At 38.6% G+C, this 27,198-nt stretch overlaps 3 protein-coding genes and 2 long non-coding RNA genes across 16 annotated transcripts in view; 1 reads left to right on the top strand and 4 right to left on the bottom strand.

The window, feature by feature from the left end:
• The first annotated feature begins 92 nt into the window (after positions 1-92).
• Positions 93-1,933, top strand: LOC129717831 (uncharacterized). The gene is made up of 3 exons (XM_055668014.1): positions 93-210; positions 271-568; positions 625-1,933. Exons 1-3 carry the CDS (start codon positions 165-167, stop codon positions 1,331-1,333), a joined length of 1,053 nt encoding a protein of 350 aa, XP_055523989.1. The 5' UTR covers positions 93-164; the 3' UTR covers positions 1,334-1,933.
• On the bottom strand, positions 1,769-4,336 carry LOC129717830 (zinc finger protein 62 homolog). 2 transcript variants are annotated; one of them, XM_055668013.1, is made up of 4 exons: positions 3,993-4,336; positions 3,792-3,938; positions 2,700-3,685; positions 1,769-1,863 (listed from the first exon to the last, which is right to left on the bottom strand). In XM_055668013.1, exons 1-3 carry the CDS (start codon positions 4,181-4,183, stop codon positions 2,746-2,748), a joined length of 1,278 nt encoding a protein of 425 aa, XP_055523988.1. In that variant the 5' UTR covers positions 4,184-4,336; the 3' UTR covers positions 1,769-1,863; positions 2,700-2,745. The 2 variants fall into 2 exon arrangements, with proteins under 2 accessions (XP_055523988.1, XP_055523987.1); XM_055668012.1 differs by lacking the exon at positions 1,769-1,863 and having other exon boundaries at positions 1,929-3,685; positions 3,993-4,334.
• A 4,142-nt stretch (positions 4,337-8,478) lies between these two features.
• On the bottom strand, positions 8,479-9,739 carry LOC129731532 (uncharacterized). 2 transcript variants are annotated; one of them, XR_008729034.1, is made up of 5 exons: positions 9,637-9,739; positions 9,403-9,585; positions 9,217-9,347; positions 8,852-9,040; positions 8,479-8,769 (listed from the first exon to the last, which is right to left on the bottom strand). It is a non-coding gene; the product is annotated as an uncharacterized LOC129731532 (long non-coding RNA). The 2 variants fall into 2 exon arrangements; XR_008729033.1 differs by having other exon boundaries at positions 9,403-9,701.
• Positions 9,740-15,141: 5,402 nt separating this feature from the next.
• Positions 15,142-16,361, bottom strand: LOC129731525 (uncharacterized). Its single transcript, XR_008729032.1, has 3 exons — positions 15,874-16,361; positions 15,408-15,710; positions 15,142-15,276 (listed from the first exon to the last, which is right to left on the bottom strand). It is a non-coding gene; the product is annotated as an uncharacterized LOC129731525 (long non-coding RNA).
• Positions 16,362-19,425: 3,064 nt separating this feature from the next.
• The window catches only part of LOC129717064 (protein sidekick), a 219,912-nt gene continuing 212,139 nt past the window's right edge, over positions 19,426-27,198 (bottom strand). For all 10 annotated transcript variants that reach the window (XM_055666931.1, XM_055667013.1, XM_055666975.1 and 7 more), the window contains one exon: positions 19,426-21,477. In XM_055666931.1, coding sequence (XP_055522906.1) covers positions 21,235-21,477 — 243 coding nt within the window. In that variant the 3' untranslated portion in view covers positions 19,426-21,234. The remainder of the gene's footprint in view (positions 21,478-27,198) is intronic.

Raw genomic sequence — 27,198 nt, 5'->3', positions numbered from 1 at the left:
GCAATATCGAAATATCGATAATATCAAATGCGCCAATATCGGTCAAAAATATTGATATTGTGACGAGCAAATATCGATAATATCAAATATCGATAAAATATCAACAACCCTAGCTTCCACTTCAAGAGGATTTATTTTTACCTCTGCGCTTTATCAAGTAAACAATGTCTGGCGTCGACGTTTTCACTCTCAAGCACAACGACAAAATAGGTAAGAAACTCTTTAACGGCTAACATCGATCAAAGAGTACATTGTTTGCGTTTCGCGTAGCCACAGGGAACGGTATTCAACTGAACGACTTCTGCCGGCTGTGTTTGCGGTGCTGTGGCCAGTCACGAATGCAACTATTGAAGGCGAATTCGGCCAACTTTGGTTGCGAAAGCGTTTCCTATCCGGATATGCTCACCTACGTGTACGGTTTGCCCTCGAACCTGTCCACCCATCTGCCCCAGCGTATCTGCGAACGGTGCGTGAAGCGTCTGGAGGTTGCCTACCGCATCTGCCGGGAGTTTAAGGAGAAGGAATCACTCCTGGAGAGGTTTTACTTTAACGGTTCCGTGCTGAAAGGGTAAAAATGTTTTTTTGTTGAAACATTTTATATTGAAACGTTATTTTCACCAACAGGCTGATACAGTATCAAAACTTCCGAACAGTTCCACGCTCTGGAAATGAAGAGCAGACACAACAAGTTCATAACATTGCCAACGACTCGAACAACTTCGATCCGCTATCGCAAGAAGATCTTTTAAAAATAGGTCAATCATTCGAAGTTAGAGCTGATGGATTGTTTCAATGTACTATTTGTTTTCAAACGTTGGAAACCCAGCAGGACTGCCAAGAACATTGCCAGTATTGCAAGAAATCAAATGCCTCTCGGCAAGCACCACATCGAAGACAATGTCGGAAGGATTCCTCAGACACTGCCTCGGCCGACACTAACGCCGGAGAATTTCCAGAGCTTGAAGTGGTAACGATCAAAGCGGAACCAATCGTTTCAGAGCAACTCGATGAAGCCGACAGTGATCGAAACGAAACGTCCGACGAGGAGGATGCCGGTGGGAGCACTTCCAGACGAAGGGGAAGACCACTAAATAAATATGCCGTCGGAGCGGACGGCCTGTTCAATTGCGAAATTTGTCCGAAGAAGTTTACCAAACGCAAGCAGTACGCACAACATATGGATGTTCACGATGCGTTGCAGATGGGTCGGTATAGGTGCGAATTGTGCAACAAACTGTTCCGGAGAGGGTACCATCTGAACCGACACATGGAACGCATTCATTTAGCCGTTCGGGGTTCGTTGAAGGGTGCCAGGAAAAATAGGAGGCTATAGCTGTGCAGTTTCACAACGAAAAATTGGTAACCATTTCAATCGACCATTTCTGATCTGGCTGAAACTTTGCCAACGATGTTGTTTGTGTTACTCCCATTTCATATCATCTTCATTTTAATTATAGTAACTAGGTTACTATTCATCTTATACAATTACATTAAATTGTTTATCGTAAAATATGATGAATGTTACTTTGAATATCCCTTTTTTACCAACACATTTCTCCAGTTAGCTGTTACCAAAATACAAACGTGAATCCTAGGATTTGTGCCTCAGCACACAAACACAGGAAGAAACTCGAAAACAAAAACTAACCCAAAAAGACTATTATTTTTCCTCATTCGAAATCTACGCGACTAATTCCGGCTGATGATTTACTGCCTATCGGTTCGGAGAAATGGCTTATTTAAGACTCACCTTAGACAGCAAACTTACCTTCAAACCTCGAGTAGACAAAAGTTCAACGAGATGCATCCTTGAACAAGCCCAGTCCTCTTGAAAATGCCTGAAGCTTCTTTTTAAGATGTACTCTATATTAAAAATCGAAGAAGACAAAGATATGATTTTAGTATTTCTCTCAAGGTAAAATGTAAAGTTATTCGATATATAAATATATTGTTTCAAACAAATAACCTTTTTTCCATTATTCGGTGAGACGAATATTCGGCTGAACACAACATTGATCGTATGATAACAAAATAACCAAATGGTCATTGTTTGAAGTTTAAATTGTTTCTTTCGCTTTCCAATTGTTCATGTACGAAAACGATTGAAAATTGTCCGAACTATTGCACAAGAAATTATTAATTTTGCGCCTATGGAATAAGGCACGCTAATCCGTGGCGCACCTACTTTTGTTCTTTTAAGTTATCGTTTAAAAATAATGTTTTTGAGGATTATGGTTAACACAATTTAAAAGTTTGTGTTACAACTACATTTTAAGTTTTTTGAAAAACGAGAACTGGGGATGTGACTTTGGCTCAGAAAAAATATACCTCATCCAGACAAGACATGAGATATTCTGTGGAGATTGCGGTTCGTGTTCCGTTTTAATGAGATACATTCCTTTCTAAGCCTAAGTTATATCTTCAGTTTTCGTTTACTCCCGCCCAAAAAACTTTGCACTACACTTTTATATTATTTTCTGATAATCATTGGCCACTATTCGGCTTATTCGGCATATTCGGCCGAATAATAAACTTACTATTCGGCGAGCCGAATATTCGGCAAAATCCAATTTTTGCTGATATTCGGCCCGAATATTCGGCGGCCGAATATTCGGTGCATCTCTACAAACAATCGATGTTACGCAACCGTGAATGTAACTTTGAGTGGTAAAAATCATCCAAAGTTGAGTAAAACTTACACTAGAAACAAATCCTCCTGCATTAGTTTCACACCCTAGTGATTGATCAATTTTCATTTGTGAGTAACGTCCGCTTCACGTGGTTCTGCGTTTTTTCGTGCACCCTCAACGAAGTTCTTGTCTTGCCCGTGAAACCGCAAACATCGCATTTGTAAGGTCGTTCATCCGCGTGAACAACGCGCTTCGTATTATGCGTTTTTTCATGAGCTTCCAGATACTGATTTAACTTGAATGATGAGTTGCAAACGTTGCATTTAAAGGGTCGATCATCACTATGGTGAAGCATGTGCTGCCTCAGCCTGTAAGAACATGGAAATCTTCTGTCGCAAATTTCGCATTTATGTGAGCTCTTCGAGTAGTGCTCTTGCTTGTGAACATCCAGAAGTTGATACGTTTCAAATACTGAACTGCAAATATCACATTTCCATAACGGCTTCGAGCTATGCCAAAACATGTGTTGTACGAGCAATCGGGGAAAACGGAATCCTCTTCCACATATCGAACATTTGTGCTCACGCATATGCGCTCGTTTATGATACCTTAGGCCGCTTGCTGACCTCAACGATAGATCGCAAATATTGCATTTAAAACGCCGTTCATTAGTATGGCAAAACAAGTGCTCCTTTAGCGTGCAAGAATGCAGAAACCTTCTTTCGCAAAATTCGCACTCATAGGGCATCTCGGAGTTGTGCTTTCTAATATGGACTCTCACGTCTTGAGCTGACTTATATGATGAACCGCAAATAGTGCATTTAAAAGGCCGTTCGTCAGTGTGACTAAGCATGTGCCTTTTGAGCAGTGCTCTAGTTGGATTTCCTTTTCCACAAACCGTACACTCGTGCTGCTTTGTGTTGTCAGTTTTAATCTCAGTGGTGCTCTGATGCAGCTTCAGATGAAGGTGAAATGGTACCATTCGTTTGTACTGTTTGCCGCATATGTCGCAGGTGTATTTATAAGTCCGATTTGGCTCCAAACCTTCCGTGTTGCTGCAACAGAAAGAATAAATGTCTGATTAAGAGAACTCGTGAATGCTACGAAAAGTTAAATCTTTTTTTATTCGTCTTTCACTACATTGCACAAGTGAACACTTACGTTGGGAAGGACTCGACCTTGTGGATCTTCATATGATTCCTTAGAACATAACGACTCTTATATGATGCGTCACAGATGTCGCATTTAAAGGGTCTCGCATCGCTATCACCAACAGCGGTATGGCGCATTTCCGTACCGTTCGAGTCGCTGCAACGGAAAGAAAGCCGAATTTCGTGTATGAAAAAATGAGCACAATACTACCTGAAGTAAGAAACTGCAATTGCATCGGTGATGTCCATCGTAGGTTCTTGTTTCACATCACCTTTCGTAATAGTCGGTTCACCAGAGCACCAATCGCTGCTAGCGAGCGGAGTTTTCTCGTCCGTAGCCATATCTTGTACCTTTATTATTGGAGCTAATCTCTCCGCCTTTATTATACTAAATTCGTCCATTTCGCTCTCACAACTCACGTACTCGCAGGAAGCAACCTGTTGATTTTTCTACGTGATTAGAGCAGTTAAAACTTTAGGGAGCTCATCCATATTATTTTCGACTCGAACAGATAAATAAAAACATGTCATACACGCTGACAGTATACTGTTAACCTTGATGTACAAAATTACTCCGACTAAAATCAACGTTGAAACACAAGAGCAATGGGGTATTGTGAGGTATAAATATTGTAACTTTTTCTTTGATGAAAATTTTAGAATAAATACATATTTGTAGTAAACTCGCGTATAGGTTGACTACTGACCCCTGTGTTGCTGAACCTGTTTAGCTTGATGTTTTTGCCAGGTTACGTTTGATCTCGTTATTTTCATTTGTAAGCGTGGAGGGGAGAGAAATGTCCATTTTCAAAATGGCGACCGCTGATATTTAAGAAGATCCATGGTTTGGTTTGTAGTAAGGCTGTGCGAGATTTCGAATGATTTCGTATAATTTCGCAAAACTCGAAATTTCCCGAAATTTCGCGAAATTACCTAAAAGTTTCGTTGAACTTCGCTAAACTCCGCCCAAAATTTCGCGAAATTAAACTTCCAATTTCGACGATTACGAAATTTCGGACCAAATTTCCGATGCACATTATTCCATTATTTTCTGGTTTGTGCTCGTTGCGACTCTAAATTTAATTGAATAAATCTCAACAGATATTTGGTTTACTAATAAAAGTCAGACATAGAAGACGAAAAGACCACGTGGTCTTTTTTCTGACTTATAATTTTTTATTGCCACCAAGAATAAAGCTTTCGCATTTTTTTTTTTTTGATTAATAAATTTACTTGACACGACTTGATAATTTATAAGTGTCACGGAAAGTTTGCGATTTGTCAGCAATTAGCTGTGATCAAATTTTTGAACATATTTAAAATTCATCCGAACGAAGAAAATATTTGTTCGGTTTTAAACAGGCTTTGCCTTATATGGCATTTACTTCCACAAAATAATAATTCAATTTTGCAATGCGTCGGGATTTGTGACATTTTTCCTGAAAGTATATTTCAATACTCAATGACCGGTAAAAAAATCAACGCCTTGGTCTTGGAAACAATATATAAGACCTGGATGCTCGTGAACAGAAAGAAGAAAGAAAGATGTTTATATTTTGTTCAACATTCAAAAAAATTGTAAAATTTATCGTAGATGATCGAATTGTTTGAATAAATTTTATTTATTTTTATACTCAACAACAAATTGTATTGAAAATCATTCTGAATATACTCAACAGAATAGCGTATTTTAATTACTTTCAGGTAAGGAAATCATTATAGGGTATCGAACGTCTTCGTCAGTGGTTTTCTTCGGCAGTTTTTCTTCAGCAATCTTATGCAAAATGGGGCAAAAGATAATGAAATATTATTAAAAATTAAACAACCATTATCTATTTGTTATTTTTGTTTTTGAGAAAATGATATTACCGAAAATTCTATTTACAATTTGCGCAATGACTTATAATCTGTTTTCGTTAACATTCTTTTTTTAATAAATTTTACATACTTTATTATACATATATTTGCAGAATAAGATCATAAATCAATTCTTTTATGAAAATCAAAATGAGTAACATTTCGCTCTTCAAAGTTTCTGATTGTTTTTAATTAGATGTGGCGTGTTCTTTTACTTTATTTATCTTTATTTGTTCTGGAAAATTAGGATAACGGGCCTATCCACAATTAGTATTAAATTACAATAAAAATAAGTTCAGTTACGGTAATGAAATAGTTCATTTTTGAAAGGCCCGTTCGTCATACATTTTAGGCAAAAAATTATTAATTCAAGCCCAAGGCAAAACCATTGTTAGTGTAGAATCAGCTAACATACAACCAAAGTTTCACTCGCATCGAGTTTGTCACACAAATATTGTCGTCTTCACTTAATCAATTATTCAATTTTTATCGGTATTGCGAACAGGAACAGTCTGATTAGAATTGCTTTTTCAAAATCTTACCACACATGTATGTTCAGAGTATTTTTCGTTAGGGCACTTGGCAAATAAAAAGACCACCTGGTTAAAGTTGGAGGGGGACTGGAGGGAGGGGGCTTACCAAACGACCACGGGGGGGTTAGTAGGAATGAAAGGGATCAAAATATGACCACGTAGTTTGGCCCCAAATGCATTTTATTATTTTTGGTATCGCTGAAACTCACAGGGCATATTTTTTTAGGACAAAATTTTTTTCTATAACTTGACCAGAGACACTAGTTATGCCAGTCAAACAAATCGATTTAGCTGAAAAAATATTTTTAATCTCCAATAGAGCACTCTTATACAATTAAAATATTTTTACAACCGAAACAGTTTGTTTGATTGGCATAGTGTCTCTGGCAAAGTTGTAGAGAAAAATATTGTCCTTCCAAAAACAAACACGCTGTGAAAAAAAATTTTTTTTGAACATATATAACTTTTTTTCTTGATATCTTCATCGTTCCGGTATTTTTCTTGTAATTTTTATACAAAAAAAAAAATAAGATTTTTGAAGAATAAGCTTTTTCATATTAGTTTTAATGTTTCTCTTACATTTAAAATAAATGAATTTTTTTAGTGTTTTTTTTTATCGGAAAGATAAAATTACTATCTAAAACTTTGCCGAAGACGTCATACTGATCAAAACACTTTTGGCTCTGAAAATATTTGTAATCACAATAATTCTCCCAAAATAGCATTTGAAATAACTTGAAATAGCTAGACAAAAAATATAGAAACTGGACATTTTTTGCCGAACTGCTCAGTTAAAAAGTAACTTTAACTTGTATCAAAAAGTGCGCACAAATATTGACAACTTCAAAGTTTACAGAATAGTTAACTTGAAGTTTATTTTCCTCGAATAGATGAAGATGTCACTTGGTCTAATCTGACTAAAAATTCAATAACACTGGTCGACAAAAGCGAAAAAAAGTTTCCCTAAAGCTCAAAATGGTTGACCTTAAAGGTGTTACAGCTTTTAAACCATTCTTGTGAATTTTGCTGCTTTTAGAGAATACAGAAATGCATCAAAAGGCCGCCGAGTAATTGCTTATCGGATTCGTCGCTTCTACGTTTGCTTAGGGAAAAACTCAGTCAAGTCATTAAAAAAGTTATCTTTGCTAGGGACACCAAAACTCACAGGAATGGTTGAAAACCTACCTACCATCTCTCATGTTTTCCAGTTTGAGCTCTAGGACAAAACTTGGCTTTTGAATAATGAATTAAAATCAGTGGTGGGCACCATTCCGCTAATTCGCTAATCGCTAATTAGCGACGCTAATATTCAGTTAGCGGTTTAGCGATTTCGCTAATTTTTGAGCTGGTTAGCGAAACTGTTAGCGTCGCTAAAATTTTGGCCTTCGAATCGCTAATCGCTAATTCGCTAAATTTTGTAGAGAAGCGACGATATAACTATTTAGAAAAAACTGTGAATTGCTGATGGCGTACGTAAATAGCTTCGAAAGATGAACATACTTTACTAAAGTTACTTTTGGAACGAATATTTCATTCAAACAACGTTCAATTGTCTCAATTGTCTAGAGTTCCTTTCTTTATGACACAAGTGCAAGTCAGTCTTTTTACCCCTATCTGTATTTATACAGATTTTTTACGTATTTATTTTGCTGATATCTGTATATACAGATTACAGATTTTCTGGAAATGATACAGATACATACAGATTTTTTAAATTTCATTAGGTCGCAAATAAAACTGTTTGATATAGTTGAAAAACAAAATGAACTCAGACGCTGTTGAGCGTGTCGAAGGTTTTATTATATGCTACGCGTAAGCATGTGCATGAATGAATCACGGGTTATCTGTTAAACAATCTATATTGTATATTTTTCTCGAGAAGGATATGTCCAGTACATACACTCAAAAAAAAGCGTTATTGCTATGAGGGAACTACTATAGAATGGTGCAATAGATAAAATCTTTTAGAATTTACTCTTCGTCAAACATAGGAAGCATCATTTGCACCATATGCAGTCGATACGATACGAACAAATAGCATGCAAGTCTATCACACATAACTCTAATGTTTCGTTGGTTTTAACTCTTTTAATATGGCATCATATCATGTATAGTGAAAAGATTTACATTATAAGTCATATTAAACTTGAAGGCGAACAAAAAAGGTTATACGAAGTATGGTATACATAATTGAATCGAACATTATTCAAAAAATAAAATTAAATATAAAAAGCATATGTTAGAAATGATAATATAATATAATTTAATTTATTTTTATTTGAATTATTATTTGGAAATCTACTGCTATTTAATACATTATTTTATATTGCATCTGTTTTGTTTGAATTATGCTTAACATCCATATGTTATTATAGTCCATTGAATCGTTTCACCCTTAAAGTATTTTAAAATATCTACCAGATGTTTCTCCCGAACAACTTTGTGTTATGTTACACCCTGCTACAGCCGCAACATTTGAGGTTTGGCAATCCGCGTTGTCAGTGTAACTAATAACTACTCTTTGATCTGGGATATCACTGCTATCCGCTTCGTTCACCAAGTCTGTTTGGCTGTGTATATCTACAATACAATCATCACCTGAAATTCGAGAAAAATCATCAGCTTTCCTCTACAGACCGAGCATCGTTTTCTCTAAGTAATAACCAGAAATGACAATTACCTTTATTAGTATTTCTATCGCCACTTTGCGTTTCCTTAAATGCTCCCTGCGCTTGTAAACTCGACTGGTCAAAACCGTTACTGAGGCTTGCGAAGTTATCACTCACAGCTTTGTTGTCTCCTATATACGCGACACTTTCGGGTGAATATTCTTTTTCGATTGCATCAATTTCTTCGAGTCGAGAATACCCTAGAATAAAAATACAATCAGGTTACGTCTCGTTTTCATCCTAATATTATGTCAGAATATGTAGAATTTAAAGTAAAGCCATCGAGCGGTATGTACTTGCTCATGGTTGAACTTCATGATGACTTTTTCAATAATTGAATTATATTCTATATCAAAATCGAAATACAAAATCATACCTTTACACCTCGCCAGCTTACAAGTCTTCTATAAATTTCTTCTTGATCCCAGTTAATTTGAGAACGATCCAAAATGTCATTTAACTCATCCGGCGAGATGCTTTGCAAATCCTGAATGCCAAGGTGAAAGTCTGCAAAGCAGAAAAAAGATAAGCTACCGTCTTCGATCTGTAAAGAAATCTTTACCTTTCCACAAGTTGAAAAATTCTAACGGTAAATCTAGGTCCTTCAATATTACTGGAACAAGATCATGGGACTTCCATTTATATAATTCACTGAAATATGTTTCGTAAATTTCAGGAGCAATACCACCATTAGAAAATTTATCGATGATTTCAACTGCCGATAATGATATCAAAGTTTTAATATCTGAAAGAAACTTTCTAATTATTTATTTACAATGCAAAACCCATTACTTACCGAGGAATGTTTCACAAAATTTCTCCGGTATATCTAGTTCTGAAAACAAGATTGATAAATCAGAAAGTGCTCGGACTGTTCATCGGCCATCTTGAGAAATAAGAGAAGGTTTGACAAACTTCTATTCTTCTAAAAAATATATGGGAACATAATATACAGAATGAGAAACGAAATGAATCTTAACAATGGGTAATATACTATCCATAGGTGTTACACATACGTTTAAAGTTCTTGCGTCAATTGCAAAGATTCATGATGATTTTCACATTGATGTCATGAATTTTTCTGCATAAATTATATATTTACATTTAGATGCAGATTAAGCCAACGAGTTGATTTAAAACTAATATTATTGATGAATAATTATTATGATTGATTTATTTTTGCGAATTTGGATTGCACTAATACATTTGGATTGCACTAATACATTTAAGCAGATTTTTATACAGACTTTTTCAAATCTTACCAAGGTGGCAAGATTTTTTGTGCTTCAAAATACAGATGAAAATGTGGCATCACCGGTTTCAGTCATCGTACAAGCCACTTAGCATTATTCAGAACAAGCTCAAGGTCTAGATAGAATTTTCGGCAACCAAGAACTTTTGTATTTCGGCTTGAAATTATGACAACTTTGGTTTTACCGTTTCGATTCAGATAATAATTGAATTTTTATGAAAATATTCCAAGGTATTTATTTTTTATGCAAGCTGAATAACTTTTGTTACTCCTTGTTATTCAAAAGCAAATATGAACACCGTATTGTGAACCTCTTACTGTAAATAGCTCTCAAAAGTATTTGTTTCCGTTTGTTTTACCACAAAAGATCAAAGTGGTCCAAATCTTACGAAACACGAGCAATAAATATAGCGATATGACTATTTATATATTAATAAGTTAGCGATTAGCGATTAGCGAAAATTCCGCTAATGTGGGTTTAGCGGTTAGCGATTAGCGATTATCGAGCTAAACTTTCCGGTTAGCGACTTAGCGATTAGCGTCGCTAAATTTTCGGTTAGCTGTGCCCACCACTGATTAAAATAAATTATTATTTACAAAGATATTTCAAGTGTGAACTTTAAATCATTTGTATCTATCGCGCTTTTATTACCTGCAATATAATTAATAGAAATGATAGGTATATCCTTCAAGAAAATAGTTTTCCATTTTTGATATTCTTGTCATTGTCGGTTTTTCGATATCTGATACCTACGTTACTCTTCGTCAACCAGGTAAGCACCTTGTGATTCAAATCATTGTAATGCTATGTTTCAGAAACATTTTTTAAATTTTTCGAAATTTCGCGAAATTTCGTTTCGTCTCGAGGACTCGAAATCCACCTTGATTTCGTTTCGACTAATTTGGCGAAACCGAAATTAAGGGTTAATTTCGTTTCGTTTCGTTTCGACACCAGAAAAGCCAGTTTCGCACACCCTTAGTTTGTAGTAACCCATCAAAAAGCTCGATATTATTTCCGGTAATGCGCGTCCGATTTGTCTCCTAGACGTCTTTTTGAGTGACATTTAGAAGCTCTTCACAAAGTTTTCAGCTGCTCCAATTATTACTGAATGCCCAGGCGCTGTGAGTATTTGTTCTATTCCGTCTCAAGTCTTCAAGAATAATAAAAATATACCTGCGGTAAATTGACGTTACTGACGAGCTAGTCTATGAGACCAAAACGCGCCGTACACTCCATAAGCTTTTCAATGCCAATTGTGACTATCAAGATGGCTGGTAAACGGCTGGGCAGAGCGTACCTGTACAACCTGTACTAGTGGGCATTAAATAGACCCCATTGTGGTCCTGCCCAGCAACTCCTGTCCCTACCTCCCCATGGTGCCAGCCGGGATACGAGTAACCAAGCGAATATCATGGTAACCAACTTGTGGCGGGACCTCGGTCGTATGCTGACAAGGAAGGCGGAGGTGGGTCGACCCCCTCGGAGGAAACCCGATCAAACGATTATAACAAACGGGTATCACAAATATATCTGAACTTGATAGAAATAACAAAGCCTGCAATATTCTTGATATACCAGAATGATAAAAAGTACAGAATTATATCAAATTCTGTTATCATACACTTGAATGTTCAAAGGTGTGATTTTCTAAAGCATATTTAAAACAGAATTTGTTATTCAATTGACAAAACAGTGTACATTCTAACTAATTCTGATCTTTTTCTGCCAAAAACCTCACAAAACGTGCTATAATTTGTTATAATCAGTAAGTAATTTTGATAGAAATTTTGATATTTTAACTATCAACGAGACCAAGTTTAGAACACAAGTTGATGCAAAATGTGCGTAACAATATATCAAGATTTGTTATAATCCTGATATTTTTGACTGATCGGGTCAAGCCTAGCCTTTCTGAGCATCTGTTTCACAGGTTAGGGGCGGCTCGTAACAGTGTCTGACCCGGATCGGGCGGCTGAATAAAGAAACGTGTTGTCTCGAACGCTACACTCAAAATAGCAGCCCCATCACGAGACTCGGTAGCGTGGCCCTAGTAAGGCAACCTACCAACAATCAATCAAGAAAATATAACTCGGAACATTCGGCATGGACCTAGGCAACGAAAAATGGACCATGAGTGGAAGCTCGGTACCTGGAACTGCAAGTCGCTAAATTTTGTGGGCGGAGACAGGATGCTGCTTAAGCAGCTAGAACCCCGCAAGTTCTGCATCGTGGCTCTGCAGAAGATCTGTCGCAAAGGTGAAAAAGCGTGGAAAGTCCGTGGAGGCAAGGCCCAGTTCTATCAGAGCGGTAGAGCAACCAACGAGCTGGGAAGGGGTTTTTGTGTTATGGGCAGAATGCAGGATCGCGTGATCAATTGAAAGGCGATCAACGAGAGGATGGTGCTTATTACGGGAGTCACTTCACGGTGAAATATATTTCACTCTCACGCTCACTTCACTTTTTTAGACCTATTCCCGATTCCACCTCAAGTGAGGTGACAAAAATCACCTCCGTGGAGTGAGATTGACAGTGAAGTGAAATTGAGAATAGGACAAGTGAAATGAGATTGTTTCCCAGCTCAAAAATCTCTGAGTCCCAAAAAGTCATTTTTTCCGTTTTTTTAGATAACACCAGATCTTGACGTGTTCTGCATTTCTAAAACATTCGGCATAAAAAAAATGTTTGTTTCGGTATCGAAAATTTCCTGAACTAGTTTGCATTTTTTTCATCGGGCAAAAAATGAAAATTTGACCGCTTTAAGGCACGGATCAAATTCTGATTCGTTTCGTTACTGAAGAATAAATCCAATATTTACCATTAGATCAGACTTATGGCATCTTCGTGGAATCATTTCACCGTTTAAAATGGTCGTGAAATAATTCCACGCGAATCGTCGCTTTTTCCGTTCTCACTTCACTGATATGACACTAATAAAAACCCAGATTCCGCGGCAGATGTCATGGCATGTGATTGGTACATTATTCGTGGAAATTCGACATTGAAACTTTTATTCAATTTAAATCTATCATTTTATCAATCCAACGACACGTTGTTTCTTTTGATCCATCATGTGGTCACATCAGAATTACCGTTTGAAATATTTCTTTCCGACTTTACACATTGGTTTTAGTATCCGCAGAATTTATCTGAATATAGTGCGGTAAGCCGTAGTCCTACGTCAAAAACGTTGGTGATGCTGGATTATCTCCTTCTACAGATTATGAAATCTGCTTGCTTTTAGAAGCCAAACAAAAGCAAGAATTAGTCTTCTCGCCACTTCTGTACATCTGAATGTATTTCACTAACGGCAAGCGTAGGTTCTTAAAAAGTTGCTGTTCGTTGCTTGTAGACAACATCGCTCAATTTGATGTATCGAGTAGAATATTCAACATTGCCACAGATAGCTGTTCAATTGTTCAACCATCGGCTCTAAGCTCAATGGAACCGGCCTCGGTTTCCGAAATACTGGTTTTATTTTTTTTCTTTTGCACTTCCAAATCGACTTTTGCTCCTGTCCTGGAGGAAGACTTGAGGTCAGTAGCAGTCAGTAGTACAACTCAATTGCCTCTCAGTTTCAGCATCCGACCCGATGATGACTTTTAACATGATCGTTACAATATCAAAATTGTCAGATAATCTCACCAAAATCTAAATCAATAAGTGGTCTAGAGCATTACTCAAAATCCTTCTGAAAACCAAGGCATCAGTTCAAATCAATTGGGTAAAAGTCCACTCGAAGATTCTGTGTCTGTTTTTCTCATTATTGGGAAATTAGTAGGCTCTATCGATTGGTTTAACCATGTCGCCTGTTTAGGACCAACCATAGACAGCAAACTTACCTTTAGATCTCGAGTAGACCAAACTGCAACAAGATGCATCCTCGATCAAGCCCAATTTTCTTGAAAACGTCTAAATCTTCTTTTAAAGTTGTACTCTATGTTAAAAGTGAAGAAAACAAAGATAAGAAAAGTATTTGTCTCAAACTAGAACTAAAAGCTACAGAAATGCTTTGAGTGGTGAAAAAACTAAACAAAAAATCATCTATTAAGTAAAACTTAAACAAAAAACAAATCCTCCTACGTTAGTTCCACTCTTGGTGCTCCGCACTCCTTCCCTTGCTGTGCGCTATGCCATAACAAGTGTTGTGCTAGCAATCGGCGTAAAGAGAATCCTCTTCCACATATCGAACATCTGTGACCACGTATATGCATTCGTGTATGATATCTTAGACTAGATACTGATTTAAATGATTGATTGCAAATAGTGCATTCAAAAGACTGTTCGCTAGTATGACAAGCCATGTGCTGTAGGAGCGTTAATCTAGTCGGATTTCCTGTTCCACAAATCGTACACTTGTGCAGCTTTGTGTTGCTAGTTACAATCTTAGTGGTGCTCTGATGAAGCTTCAGATGTGAGCGAAATGATTTCGTTTGTTTGTACAGTTTGCCGCATATGTTGCAGGTGTATTTCGTTGCACCATTACTTACGCTGTTCTCGGTCCGGTTTGACTCCAAAAATTTTGTGTTGGTGCCACTAAAAAATAAAATAAATTGGTTTGATGATTAGAATTCGAGTCCTTCAATACATTCAACATGTAAATACTTTGTTTGATTCTTCAGAACATCGCGGTGCTTGAATGATGCGTTACTTGTGTTGCATTTGGAGGGTTGCATTTGAAAGCACCGGTTTGATCCCAAACCTTCTGTGTCGGTCCGGATTGACTCCAAATTGTTTGTGTTGGAGCCACTGAAAAGTAAAATAAATTGGTTTGATAGAATTCACTTCCTTCACTTAATTCAACATGTAAATGTTTACTCTTGGAATGGCTGGTTTTTATGGATATTCGTTTGATTCTTTAGAACATCATAATGCTGCATTTGGGGAGTTGCATTTGAAGGGACCGGTTCGTTTCCAAACCTTTTGTGTCGGTGCATCTGGAAATCAATATAATTTGGTTTTCAAGCAGTGTTTGAAATTTAGTCTGGTTTAGAAACCTCGCGAAAGCTAGCGTCCTTCACTACATTCAACATGTAAATACTTACTCTTGGGATGGCTTGTTCTTATGGATATTCGTTTGGTTCTTTAGAACATCACGGTGCTTAAATGATGCGTCACTGATGTTACATTTGGGAGGTTGCATTCGAAGGAACTAGTTTGATTCCAAACCTTCTGTGTTGGTGCATCTGAAAAATAGAATAAATTGGTTTTCAATCAGTGTTTTAACCTTAGTCTGGTTGAAAGAACTCGCGAAAGCTACGAAAAAAATAACCTAGTTTTGTTCGTCCTTCGCTACATTCCACATGTAAATACCTACCCTGGGGATGGCTCGTTTTTGTGGATATTCGTTCGATTCTTTAGAGCACCGATGTCGCATTTGGAGGGTGTCGCATCGATGTGAGTGCGCACATGGTCTACTAGATTGCGATTACTTGCGAATGTTTCATCGCAGATCAAACATTGATGAGGACAGCTTGTACGGTGTATATTCATGTGGGCAGAGAAATTTCTTAAAGAAAAATATTGCTTTCATATATCACACTTGAACATCCTATGAGTCTGTTTTGAGCTCAATTCCTTGTTGTAGACTTCACAGCGCATTCCCGAACTGTCCCAGTTGCTGCAACATAAACATTTGAGTTGTTTTTTGCGAATAAGCTTCAAGCTCGATCTTGTTTCGATTTTTAGTTGTTTACAAATAGGTACCTCAATCTTTAGACTATAAACCTCGATAATTGGAATTTGCTGGTTGAAAGTTTTGTGCATGAAAAGCATAAAATTACCTGGGGAGGGAAACTGCAATTTCATCACAAGCTGGAATAATTTTAACTCCATCGGTGATGTCCGTTGTAAGTTTTTGTTTTGCATCGCTGCTAGCCCTTTTCATTCTCACGTTATTTGTGCAGTAAAAGCTTCACAGACTTCGTCAACTTTTTTCCGACTGGAACAGGTAAACAAACACATGTTGATATGGCCAATGATGCCACATTTTCATCTGTATTTCGAATCGCAGAAAATCTTGTCACCTTGGTGAATTTTCAAAAAATCTGTATAAAAATTTGCATATGTACTGGACATATTTCTATATAGAAAAAAAACGCAGTATAGTTTGTTTAACATATATCCGGCGATTCATTATTGCGCTTACGCGTAACATATTGATGTAACAAAACCTTGAACACGCTCAACAGCATTTGAGTTCATTTTCGTTTTTCAACTATATCAAAAAGTTTAATTCGCAACCACACGAAAACCGAAAAAATCTGTATAATTCTGTATTATTTCAAGAAAATCTGTAATCTGTATATACAGACATCTGTATGAAAATTGCACGGGGATGGCACCGCTGTCAGCTACCATACATTTGACGCGTTACCAACATCACTGGCACTGGCACCCGAAACATGGTCAGTTTACCCTTATCTTAAGTTAATTCGGGCAAACCGACCAAATGTTGACTGCAGTTATTGACAGCATATCGGATAATTTTGAGCAATTTCTCAAGATTTTTGTATGTAATGTGATATTCTAAGTGATATTTTGTACAATAATTGTGCCCCAAAACAAATAGAAGCAAATTGTGGCGGCATAAAAGAAAGTTTTGTCATGGGCGCAATTAAGGAAAATTTCTAGAGGGGCTTGTTTTCATGTATGTCATTTTAAAAAAGAGAAAAAAGAGTTTGAATATGCTTTTTTAATGACGCTTAAAATAGTATCGTAAAAGCAGAAAAAATCACTTCGGGATAGAATCTCCGAAGATGTACTGAATATCTTGAACACATCGTCAACGCCAAGCTCTTTCAGCAACAATGATTCGATATTGAGGAGAGCTAGATTTGGTAAACGGCTGGGCAGTGCTTTTTAACAGTTCACCCGTACTAGTTAGAATAAAATAGACCCCACTGTGGTTCAAGGCATAATGCCCTATTCCTACCTCCACGTGGTACCGACTGGGATACGAGCAACCAAGGAAAAACCGGTGAACCGGTGGGGTAGTTGTTCTCCTTAGAGAGCAGGTTGTCTGCACGTTTACCCCACAGGCTAGGGGCGGCTCAAACAGCGACTGATCCGGACCGGACGGTTGAACTATGAAATGCGGTGTCTCGCCGGCTACATCCATGGCGGCAGCTCCGTCGCAAGACTAGGCATCGCAGCCCTAGTAAGGCAGCATACTGAAATAAACATACTACGGAGAATCAAGAATTCAAAACGAACCGGAACAATCGGCAATGACCCAGCCGACGAAATAAGGACGACGATTAGAAGCTCAGTACATGTAACAGTAGATCGCTTAATGACCCGGATGTCGACCGGATTCTGCTGAATCAGCTAGAACCCCGCCACTTCGACATCGTTGCGCTCCAGGAGCTTTGCCTGAAAGGAGAGAAGGTACGGTGGATTTGTGGCCGCAAGGCACAGTACCACCAAAGCGGCAGGCAATCAGCGACAGGTTGTGTTTGTTGAGAATTAAAGGCCGGTTCCACAACTGCACTATTCCCAATGTGCACTGCCCTCACGAAGGAAGACCTGATACAGGGAAAGAAGCGTTCTACGCACAGCTGGAGAAACTCTACGATAGCTGCTCGCGTAGAGATATCAAGATCGTCGTTGGGGACATGAACGGAAGGATAGACTTATATAAGCCGGTTATCGGCCCGCACAGCCTGCTATGCACCAACTTCGCAGCTTCCCGCGGATTAGCAGTCCAAAGTCCCTTCTTACCTCGACCAACGTACAGCAAAACAAATTGACCACGTTCTCAACGACGGCCCGTTCTTCTCAGACATTACAAACGTACGCACCAATCACGGTGATGATCGGACATGACCACTTCGATACAAAAAACTACAAAACCCTGATAACCGGTTGTCCTCTACGGAAGTCCTTTTGATATTTTCGAACAGAAGGTGCCTATCGGCGAACAGAAGGTGACTATCTACGGTGGAGCACAAGCGGACGACGGATAATGGCTACAGCGCATGAACCATGAGCTACAAGCGCTGCTTGGAGAGAACCCCATTGCACACCTGGCGAAGGACATTAGGTTGCGGTGGGCCGGTCACATCGTAAGAATGCCGGACGACAACCATGTGAAATCACTTCTCTTCAGCAACCCTACCGGCACAAGAAATTAAGGGGCGCAGCGTGCATGATGGCTCGACCAGATCGAAAGAGACTTGCGAGTGATGAGACGTGTGGGGAACTGGTGAAACACAGCCCAAAACCGAGTAAACTGGCGACTACTTGATACAGCACGAGTTACTACAGCTCTCGTCTGACTGGTAAGGTGAGTAAGAGAGCAAGGGTTGAGAATCGATCCTGGGTGCAGAACTAGTTCTTAGCCAATGAATGACGACATCTCAATTTGTGTGGATTTTGATGCTCTGATAAGTAGTATGGAATGTATATATATTGAATACAATCATTCTCTGGGAAATTCTAGGGGGGGCTAAACACGTTCCAGGGGGGGCTTCAGCCCCCCCTAGCCCCCCCGTAGTTGCGCCCATGAGTTTTGTGATGAACGGTACAGAAATAGATGTTCGTTACGCTTGAAAGCTAACATACCAATCCCTTGGAAAATTGTGCAAAAAATCTGTACAAATATACAGATAAATTTGTGTATGTGGCATCACTGGTTATGACATACCCATGCACGCTGAAAGGTAAAAATTACTCCGAATGAAATCTATCTGAAATTGCGGTACGTGAGGGTATTTCATAAGGAAGGTCTGATTGCTGTGTTTTCTTGTGGTAGTTTGAATCATAATTCGCCATTAAATACCGAAAAAAATTGAACTAGAAAACAAATTGAAAATGATATTTACCTCTTTTCTAAACCTGTTATAGGAAAAACAAGTAGTTCCGATAGCAACTTATTTGACAATTTGGTGTTGAATTTCCCTTTTTTAGAAAAATAGTTAAAGAGATTGTGTACGAGACACGACCGCAAGTTAATGCAAAATTACGGTAGCCTGAATTTCTGAAATTATTTGTCACTAAACTAATTCAAAATTGGCAGAAAAAATGTACCTGCTTCGCAATCAAATAATTTTGGGGTGCTAAGAAGTGCCATTGGAGTATCGCAAATAGTGGCAATTTTGTTTAATATCTCTGACGTTCGGAAATTGCTTTAAACCCCTAAGTACTGATACACTAAAGTCGCTTTTTGTGCATTTGTTCACGTGGAACCTTGCTTTCATGAACAGAAAAAAATAGTCCATCCGACTTTTCTCGCAAGGGTTCGAACTTTCGAAATGGCCTTCAACCGCAAACCCATCTCTGTGGACTATAACTTCTTTTGTGGTTCCATTCAATAACACCAACTCAGGCGGGTATACATTTGACATTTTGTTTTTCACGTTTTGATTCGATACAGTAGATGTACATATGTAGGTGTAAGTGTGTGTGTATGTGTGTTTGCATTGTAATCGACAGAGTTGCACATTTTATCAGTCACATTCACGACTACTTCTTTTTTGTTTGTTTTGTATATAGTTCTGCCATCTGGCGGTTGTTACTGTTTCCAGTACTCTAACGGAACTCTGTGAGGGGGGAGGAGTTGCGTGCTGCTCTAAGGTTTATTTTTGCATTACAAGCTGTTTGTTGGGGGGGCTCAAAAACGATTGTTTTTGTTATTCGATTGTTTACGATATTCACAGGTTCAAACGCGCGCTCTTGTGTGTGTAAGAATGTGGCTTCTGTGTTTGTGTATCAATCTTTTCGTCTATTGTGCTATATAATATTAGCTGCATTCGATTTGTGTCGCCTCCTCACTTCTATATGATCGGTTATGTTTATTATTTACGCTAACTATTATAATAGATAAAAAATAGTAGAAGTCTTACATCATAAATTACTACTCTGCTGTATAAATTTTATACACAGGAAAACATTTACATTTACATTTGATCTTGTTCACTGTAAAAATAAGTAGTGATCGTAACTAGACAACATTCGTGGAAAGCTCCCTTAAAACAGGCTGATAAAACGCTCTCACGTCAACACCGTACTCCCTCCGTCGGTTGCGATTGTTCCTTTGCTATTTACAGTAGTAAAGTTTTGAAACTAAAATGCACATTTTTTCGCTCGTCTAAACATGGTAAGGCAACTGGGAAAAGGTATCGGTCGGAAGTAACGTATCCGAAATTTAAAAAAAACGCGAAATAAAATATTAGCACTCTCGCAGTTATTGCGGTCCCCCTCATCCAGGACAGGGATCATTCGTCGGATGCACTAAATTTCAAACTTATTACGATCAATGCTCCGTGGCCATGGACGTGGCTCAGCGCGGCACGGTACGAGAGAATACTGGTAGGACCTGTGTGGCAGTGAATCCGGATTGTAAAATAAGTACCGCAACAAGTTGCAAATCTAAAACGCTTATAATCATTTGTGCCTTCTTCTGCGCGGTTGTTTCCGTTCTGAGATCGGTCGAATTTACAGTGTACTCTTTTTTTTATTTGATTATTGCACCACCTAATCATCTAAATCCAATCAAGTATTAAAATGTTACATTTTGTCTGCAAAGTATGGCTTTCCTGCAACTTTCCTATCTCTCGGTATTGTACACAACAGCATATATTTGTTTAGTATCAGTTCTATGGTACTTTTTTGTTTTAAACCTATTTTCTTTATCGCTGAAAAGATCGTCCTCTAAGTAGTATTACGAAAAAGTAGTAGCTAGATTGTGTCTAAACTAAATTTGAATATTCTACAGTAAAGAATAAAAATCAGTCACATTTTTGATTATGCTTTTCGTCTCTATCATCGCGGGCCGATCGTATGCAAACTCGAAATGGCTACTGGAGGTGAATGTTTTGTTTCACCTTTCCCTTTCACGAATTAAAAACAAACTGGTTCGCTAACTCTTAAACTTTTAACCCTTCGCACGCTCATCCATACTAAATTTTCAGGTGTAAAACTTTTGTATCACAAACAAGTCTCCTACAGCTACCTCTGGCGTGGAGCAGGTCGCGCTCCGACGGCTGGCATCAGGAGTGTAGATAGTTCTCGCTCTTACTGGCACTAACACCAACGCTGCCGACGACGGAACCAACGACGGCCACGGCACACCCGTTGCCGGCGATCGTTCGGGCCTTCAGCTTCGCGTCCAGCTCGTCCAGCATGCCCTCGCAGGACGAAGGTCATACGAACGAGCTGAAGCCGGGCAACGGGGCCCGTGACCGGGCCATATTGTTAACGATGATCTGGCCCCCGTTGAGGCTCATCACGGCCGAACCTTCCGGCTCCGAGTCGGTGTAGCTGGAGTAGTTGCGGACCGGTTTCTGCCGCTTCCAGGATTGCCGCAGCGAATCGTTCACGTTGGCGTAGTGGTTCACGAACGAGTGCGGATCCGACCGGACGCTCTCGTTTTCGCTCTCCGAGGCCTGGAATGTAGAAAATAACGGTAACGATTATTATCAGGGTCAGTAAATTTTATTTATGTGTCAGCACAAAGTGTTTTTGTTCAGGCGAGTACCTAACTTCAGGATTATTTTTTGAGCCGAGTGCCTATCAATGATATAAATATTTTTGGATCCAAAACATTTGTTTTATTATGTCTTCGATAAAATTGTAGATAATAATTCTGTCCTCCAGAAAAAAATACCGTTTTGATTTAAACTTTGAGCAGTACTAAACATCGGATATTTCAGAATAAACAGTGAATAGTTAAAGCTACGATATACCGTTTCTTTCATTGGAATGTCTTTTATCCAGTGATGTAGTAAAGCTTTTATGAATAGCTATTTACTTGCAGAAAATCAGTGGACGTTGAAAAAGTAACGATCTCACTCTTAGTGGAATTCGAATCAACGCCGAATTCAAAATCTTCCTACTTTGCATGTACAAAACAAGTTTGAATCCATATAAATAACATTTCATAGTAGCAACATTAAAATTACCAAGTCACTCGAAAACAATTTTGAATAGTTGTAGGTAAACCCCCTCCCCCCACATTATGTAATGAAACGCTCAAAAACCTGCCCCCCCTTAAAATTTTCGACTCTCATAAAATATCAGAGTTACGTAACTATCTAAACGTCTCATTTCAAAAATAACTTTCTATCATTATAAGCGACGTTTTGACGAGCCAAAAAGAAATGATTTTGGCGCGCGACAACCATCAACTGCGTTCAAAATGAAAAACGCATATTAGCGTTATGCGGAATATTCTGCATAACTGGAACTCATTTGAATTGACCGCTATATCATTTTGATCCACGAAAATGAATTTCGTGGTACGTCTGTTTGTCTATGGAGATACTACATGTGCAGGTTTGTCTGCAAAACGCAGATTTTTAGAGTCCGTGTGCAGATTTTTTATAATTTGCAAATTTTCACTACTTTCTGCAGATTTTTGTCAGAATCTCTTTATATTTGCGCACACTTTCTCGAAATGTGTGCAGATTTCTGCATCACGCATCAGGATACGTTCATGTAAAGGTATTCTGGACTCGAAGTGTGTCGATACATGATTCACACATACACTCTTAAATATGACGTGTTAGCTTCATTGGAATGTGGCAAATGCATAGCATCAAATATGACTAGAACGAGATACCTAACTCTTGCAGAATTCATCGGACATGATTGTCGCTGCGCGTGAGCAAAAGTCGAACTAATTTATACACTGTTAATATACTGTATACTTAACGTCAAAATCAACTGATGACAAGGCCAATTTTTTCAGTATCCATTTGGACGACTGAACGGTGCTCCATCCGAAAAATGTTAATAATGTGTACGAATGTTTAGTTCTCAAACATCAAACTCTCCGGAAGAATCAAGAATAATCGGCGCATCATTTAAAATTGAGCGTACCATCAGAACTTCCTGATAACCTGGCTTGCGACATATCAAACTTTAAGTGTTGGTAGAATGGGACCTGAAAATAAATATAACCCCTCAATATAAACTTCCACTCTGACAGTCAATTTCACACTTTTCTTTTGTACTTTGTAGTGCAAAAAATATGGCAATAGCATTAAGTGCAAAAAATGACAATATCATTAATCTGCATGTTATCTTAAGCGTCGAGCTGACCAAACTGCTACACCTTTTTCATATACAATCTTGAACAGCTCAACGATCAATGACGGACTATAGACCTTCCTATCTGCGCTAGTGTTAGTGGTCGATTTCACCAATACAAGTTTTATTTTTGGTGGTAACAAAAAATTTCCTCCTGCCCCGAACTTTTATTCAAGTTGTAAGCCGATTTTTAGTTTTATTTCATCTATGTTTCTACTAAAACAAAGTTTGTTAAAACAGGTAACCTTTTAAATCTCTTTCAACTTCGTAGTCGCGAATAGTATATATATATATACGTTTTTTTTTTACTACTAAACTTTTTTTTTGTACCTCAACTTTTTTTTTTCTTTCTACCGACGACGTGTGGAACGCGCGCAAGCATTCAAAAGTAGTTTATTTGTTTTTTCTTGATACGGTCATTTGTTAACGTCGCGAGTGCAATGAAGTGCGGTATCGTAAACTGTGCGCAAGGTGATAATCGCTACCTCTGGCGTTGTCACGGAATCTGTAACCGAACATTTCATGTTGCGTGCTTAAATGCACAAAGAAATCACGAGGAAATTCTGCGCCTTTTATGCTGCCGCTATGTCAGGACTGCCAGGAAAAGTTCGTGACCGACCTAAATCTTAAGGCTCTGACATCTCATCTCAGAAAATATCGGAAAGACGCTGGAAGTAAACCATAAGTTGCTTTCAAATTATAAAAATCTAAGCGCGACTCATGATAACTTGCTGGAGCATATTGAAAAAGCCTGAATGAAATTGAACTTACCATCACCAACGCCGCGAGCAGCAACAAAGCCAGTGCCGCATAAATAAAAAACAAAATTTCAACACTTCTTGATACACATTCGGACACCTCAGCAGCTGTTGAAGCGATGGCTAAGTCAGTAGCGACAGCAGCAGCTACAAACTCAACGACAGGGTCAATAAACAAACTACTCGCTACAATTGAAACCGGTTCAGCGCAGTCTAATGCTGAATCTGCTGTTCGTGAAATTCTCGACGAGGTAAAATTTGGCTCTGGAGCTATTACCAGTCTCCAAATTATCAAACTAGCACATCACAACAACACAAGTCACTGCATGAAGAATTAAATCAAACTTTGGCAGCTTACAATAAAGCTACGAAGCCCATAATGGACCATGCTTCGCCAGGATGGCGATTTTTGGGCAATAAATGGCGCTGGATGCCAGGCTGGTCGGAATATGATGCTAGACAACGGACTCGTAGCCTCCAAGACAAAGGCTGCCGAAAAATCTAGACGAAACAGGAAACGCAGGAAGCGACAATACATTGAATCGTAAAACTTCAACAGCAATCGAAACCATATCACCAACAGCAACAGTAACAAGACAACGAATAGTAACTATATCAACAACAACCACCCCAGCAAACAAATTGGTTCATATAACTCACGCTCAACTCTGTTAAGTGAACCGTTATTTGGTAAAAAATGACAATATAAGATGCACGAAATGCGCCTATGTGTACAAATTTTGAGGCCATATACGTACATTGTAAGAAAAAATTGGTTACGATTTTATATAACTTCGCATGCTCTCTTAAATGACCCCATTTGAAACTTTAAATTGCATTCTATACGACTTAGAAAATTGACGCATTTAACAATTTTGTATGACACGTTAAATGGCTTCATTTATAACCTGATATAGGATTTAAGTTTTATACGATATGAACAAATTTGATTTCGATTTTATGTAATTGCAAACTTGACATGCACATTTGAGCGACTTCAAATTAACATCCTCATACGACTTCTGGTTTGCTGGGACAAGTTCACACACTGGCAACCGCCAATTACTGGCAACCGCCAAAGTCAAATTTGCCGGAGCACCATCAACTATTGACCACCCAATAGCAGGCCTCGCAGTTCCAAATTTCATCAACTTCCGAAAGGGTGAAACCATAAACCCTTACCGTTCAGACAACCAGAACCAACATAATATTGAATCACCACCAACTGAGAACACTACTTCGTCAGCAACATTAAAATCGCACCCAACATCGTGGCCGCTCAATCCCATGCGTCCTCGTGTTGTGAACCTAACACAACAATCAGCTGTTGGAGACGGGCGTTTTCTGAAGGCGCGTTTACGAGATCCAAAAATTATGCACTTCGTACGTCTCTACCTTGCGTACATGCATGACAAAGACGCAACGGTTTGCTACGACGGTATGACGAAAACCAGCATACAAATTACTTTGGCATCAGAGGGACTACCAGTAGCAGCGGAGGAGCTCAGGAAATTTTTCTTCGAGGTACATGAAGAATTCGGCGTACCGAAACAAGCGGCTTCCGAAGACCTTAATTCTTATAGTAGACACTTGAACAACCAGAGGATTCAATCCCTGCAACGCGCAAGGGAAAGTGCCGACAAATTTTATAGACCGATTTTTCGGAAATAATGACTCCTTTCGATGAGAAAGAGGTAAACAATTCTCAGTCAATCGACCTACTTCCAAAAATTTCTTCACTGAAACAGAATGCGAATGAAATTTTGATTTATTGTCAAAATTTCAATCGCATGAAAAGCCCTGCAAAAATTAAGGAAATTTATAAAAATTTACTTAGCGCATCCTTTTCTATTAAATATTTCACGACCATTTTGAACGGTGGAATGATTCCACGAAGATGCCATAAGTAATTATGATAATATTTCATTCTATGCAGGTTTCGTCTGCTAGAGTTTTTGCTATTTTGTGCTTTTGGTGTGTACAAAAAATGATGCTTTTTTAACATTTTTGGCAATAAGGCAATCCACGAGACAGTTGCGATCAGCTGATTTCAGTCTGTTTTCAACATTTGACAGCTTTATGTATGTTCGATCGGTCGCAACTTGGATGCAATCCGGATCCAGAAGCGTGAAAAACAAATGTTATCCGATCGGTAGCTGTAGTATCGCGAGTGCCAATCCTAAATACAACAATAAAAAATCACTTTTGATATTATTGCCGACATTAAAAGATTTCGGTTCTGGTCGTGTTTTGGTGTTGCAGCTTGATAAACAGCAACAATAACAAACGTACAAGCGAAGAAACGTCATTCGTGAATTGCCTTATAACTTGGTTTGTGTGGAAGCTATCTATTTTGTGTCTTCTACAAAGTTGTGTGTTTCAATGATATACAAATATATGTTGAACATTATTACCTTCTAAATGTTACAGTTTTGAAGTAGAATACTTCTCTCAGTAAGTTCGGATACATAGGGATGTGAAATGAAAATCTAAAACCGAAAAAAGTGAAAAATATGTCCAATTTCAAATGCTAATAAATCGATTAGTATTCGATGGATTTCCTTCGTTCTGGCAGCAATAGATTGGAAAATCTTCTAAGATTCTTCCCAAATGCAGATAATTGTAATTTTATTATTCAAACTATTGTACTATTGAAAATAGTCAAGCCTTGTCAAAACGAAAAATTCGGCCTCTGATTGATCGGCCTGATTGATTCGGCCTCTGATTGATCGATCGTGCTTCCCAAGCACGGTCGACAGAATCATAGACCTTGCCATTTGAAATGTGCAATTTGGCTTATAAAAGAGCCTGCTTCACCCGAAGCCGCTCATTATAATTCTAGACTGCAACCAGTCCTCCCTTAGCAGCAGCAGTAGCAGTGCAGTGGATACAGCAGCAGTACCAGCATCGCTAGCAGCGGATAGCGGTCACAGCTCTGGTATGGCAACCAATAGTGCAGCGCGTCTCAGCATCGATAGCAGGGCCAGCTGATGCAGGGCAGCGGATATCAATGGCAACGGGGATAGCGCAGCGGTTGCAGTTGGTCTCAGCATCAATCTTAGTAGGGCCAGCTGATGCAGGGCAGTAGATACAAATGGCAGCGAATAGCGACCACAGCTGCGGCAACGGATATCACCATCGATAGCACCAGGGCCAGCTGATGCAGTGAGGCATTTTAATGAAATGCTGTCTCTGGGTGATAGCGGGCACACTAGTAATCCAATGAAAAGAACGTTCTGGAAACCTACCGAAGTTTTGAGCAGAACGTTCTGGATACCTGGTGAAATTTGGAGCAGATATATATTTGGCTTCATCTCC

This window comes from Wyeomyia smithii, chromosome 1 (assembly GCF_029784165.1).
Source record: "Wyeomyia smithii strain HCP4-BCI-WySm-NY-G18 chromosome 1, ASM2978416v1, whole genome shotgun sequence".
In the NCBI taxonomy this organism is placed as follows: domain Eukaryota; kingdom Metazoa; phylum Arthropoda; class Insecta; order Diptera; family Culicidae; genus Wyeomyia; species Wyeomyia smithii.
This window is presented reverse-complemented; position numbering and strand designations above follow the sequence as displayed.

What these genes read in the sequence shown, in the direction of transcription:
- LOC129717830 (XM_055668013.1), bottom strand. Translation starts at nt 4,183, where the DNA reads ATGGACGAATTTAGTATAATAAAGGCGGAGAGATTAGCTCCAATAATA. An exon ending in ATTGCAGTTTCTTACTTCAG is followed by an intron (nt 3,939 to 3,992) that starts GTAGTATTGTGC and finishes TTTCCGTTGCAG; the next exon opens with CGACTCGAACGGTACGGAAA. An exon ending in AAGGTCGAGTCCTTCCCAAC is followed by an intron (nt 3,686 to 3,791) that starts GTAAGTGTTCAC and finishes TTTCTGTTGCAG; the next exon opens with CAACACGGAAGGTTTGGAGC.
- LOC129717831 (XM_055668014.1), top strand. Translation starts at nt 165, where the DNA reads ATGTCTGGCGTCGACGTTTTCACTCTCAAGCACAACGACAAAATAG. An exon ending in CAAGCACAACGACAAAATAG is followed by an intron (nt 211 to 270) that starts GTAAGAAACTCT and finishes CGTTTCGCGTAG; the next exon opens with CCACAGGGAACGGTATTCAA. An exon ending in AACGGTTCCGTGCTGAAAGG is followed by an intron (nt 569 to 624) that starts GTAAAAATGTTT and finishes TTTCACCAACAG; the next exon opens with GCTGATACAGTATCAAAACT.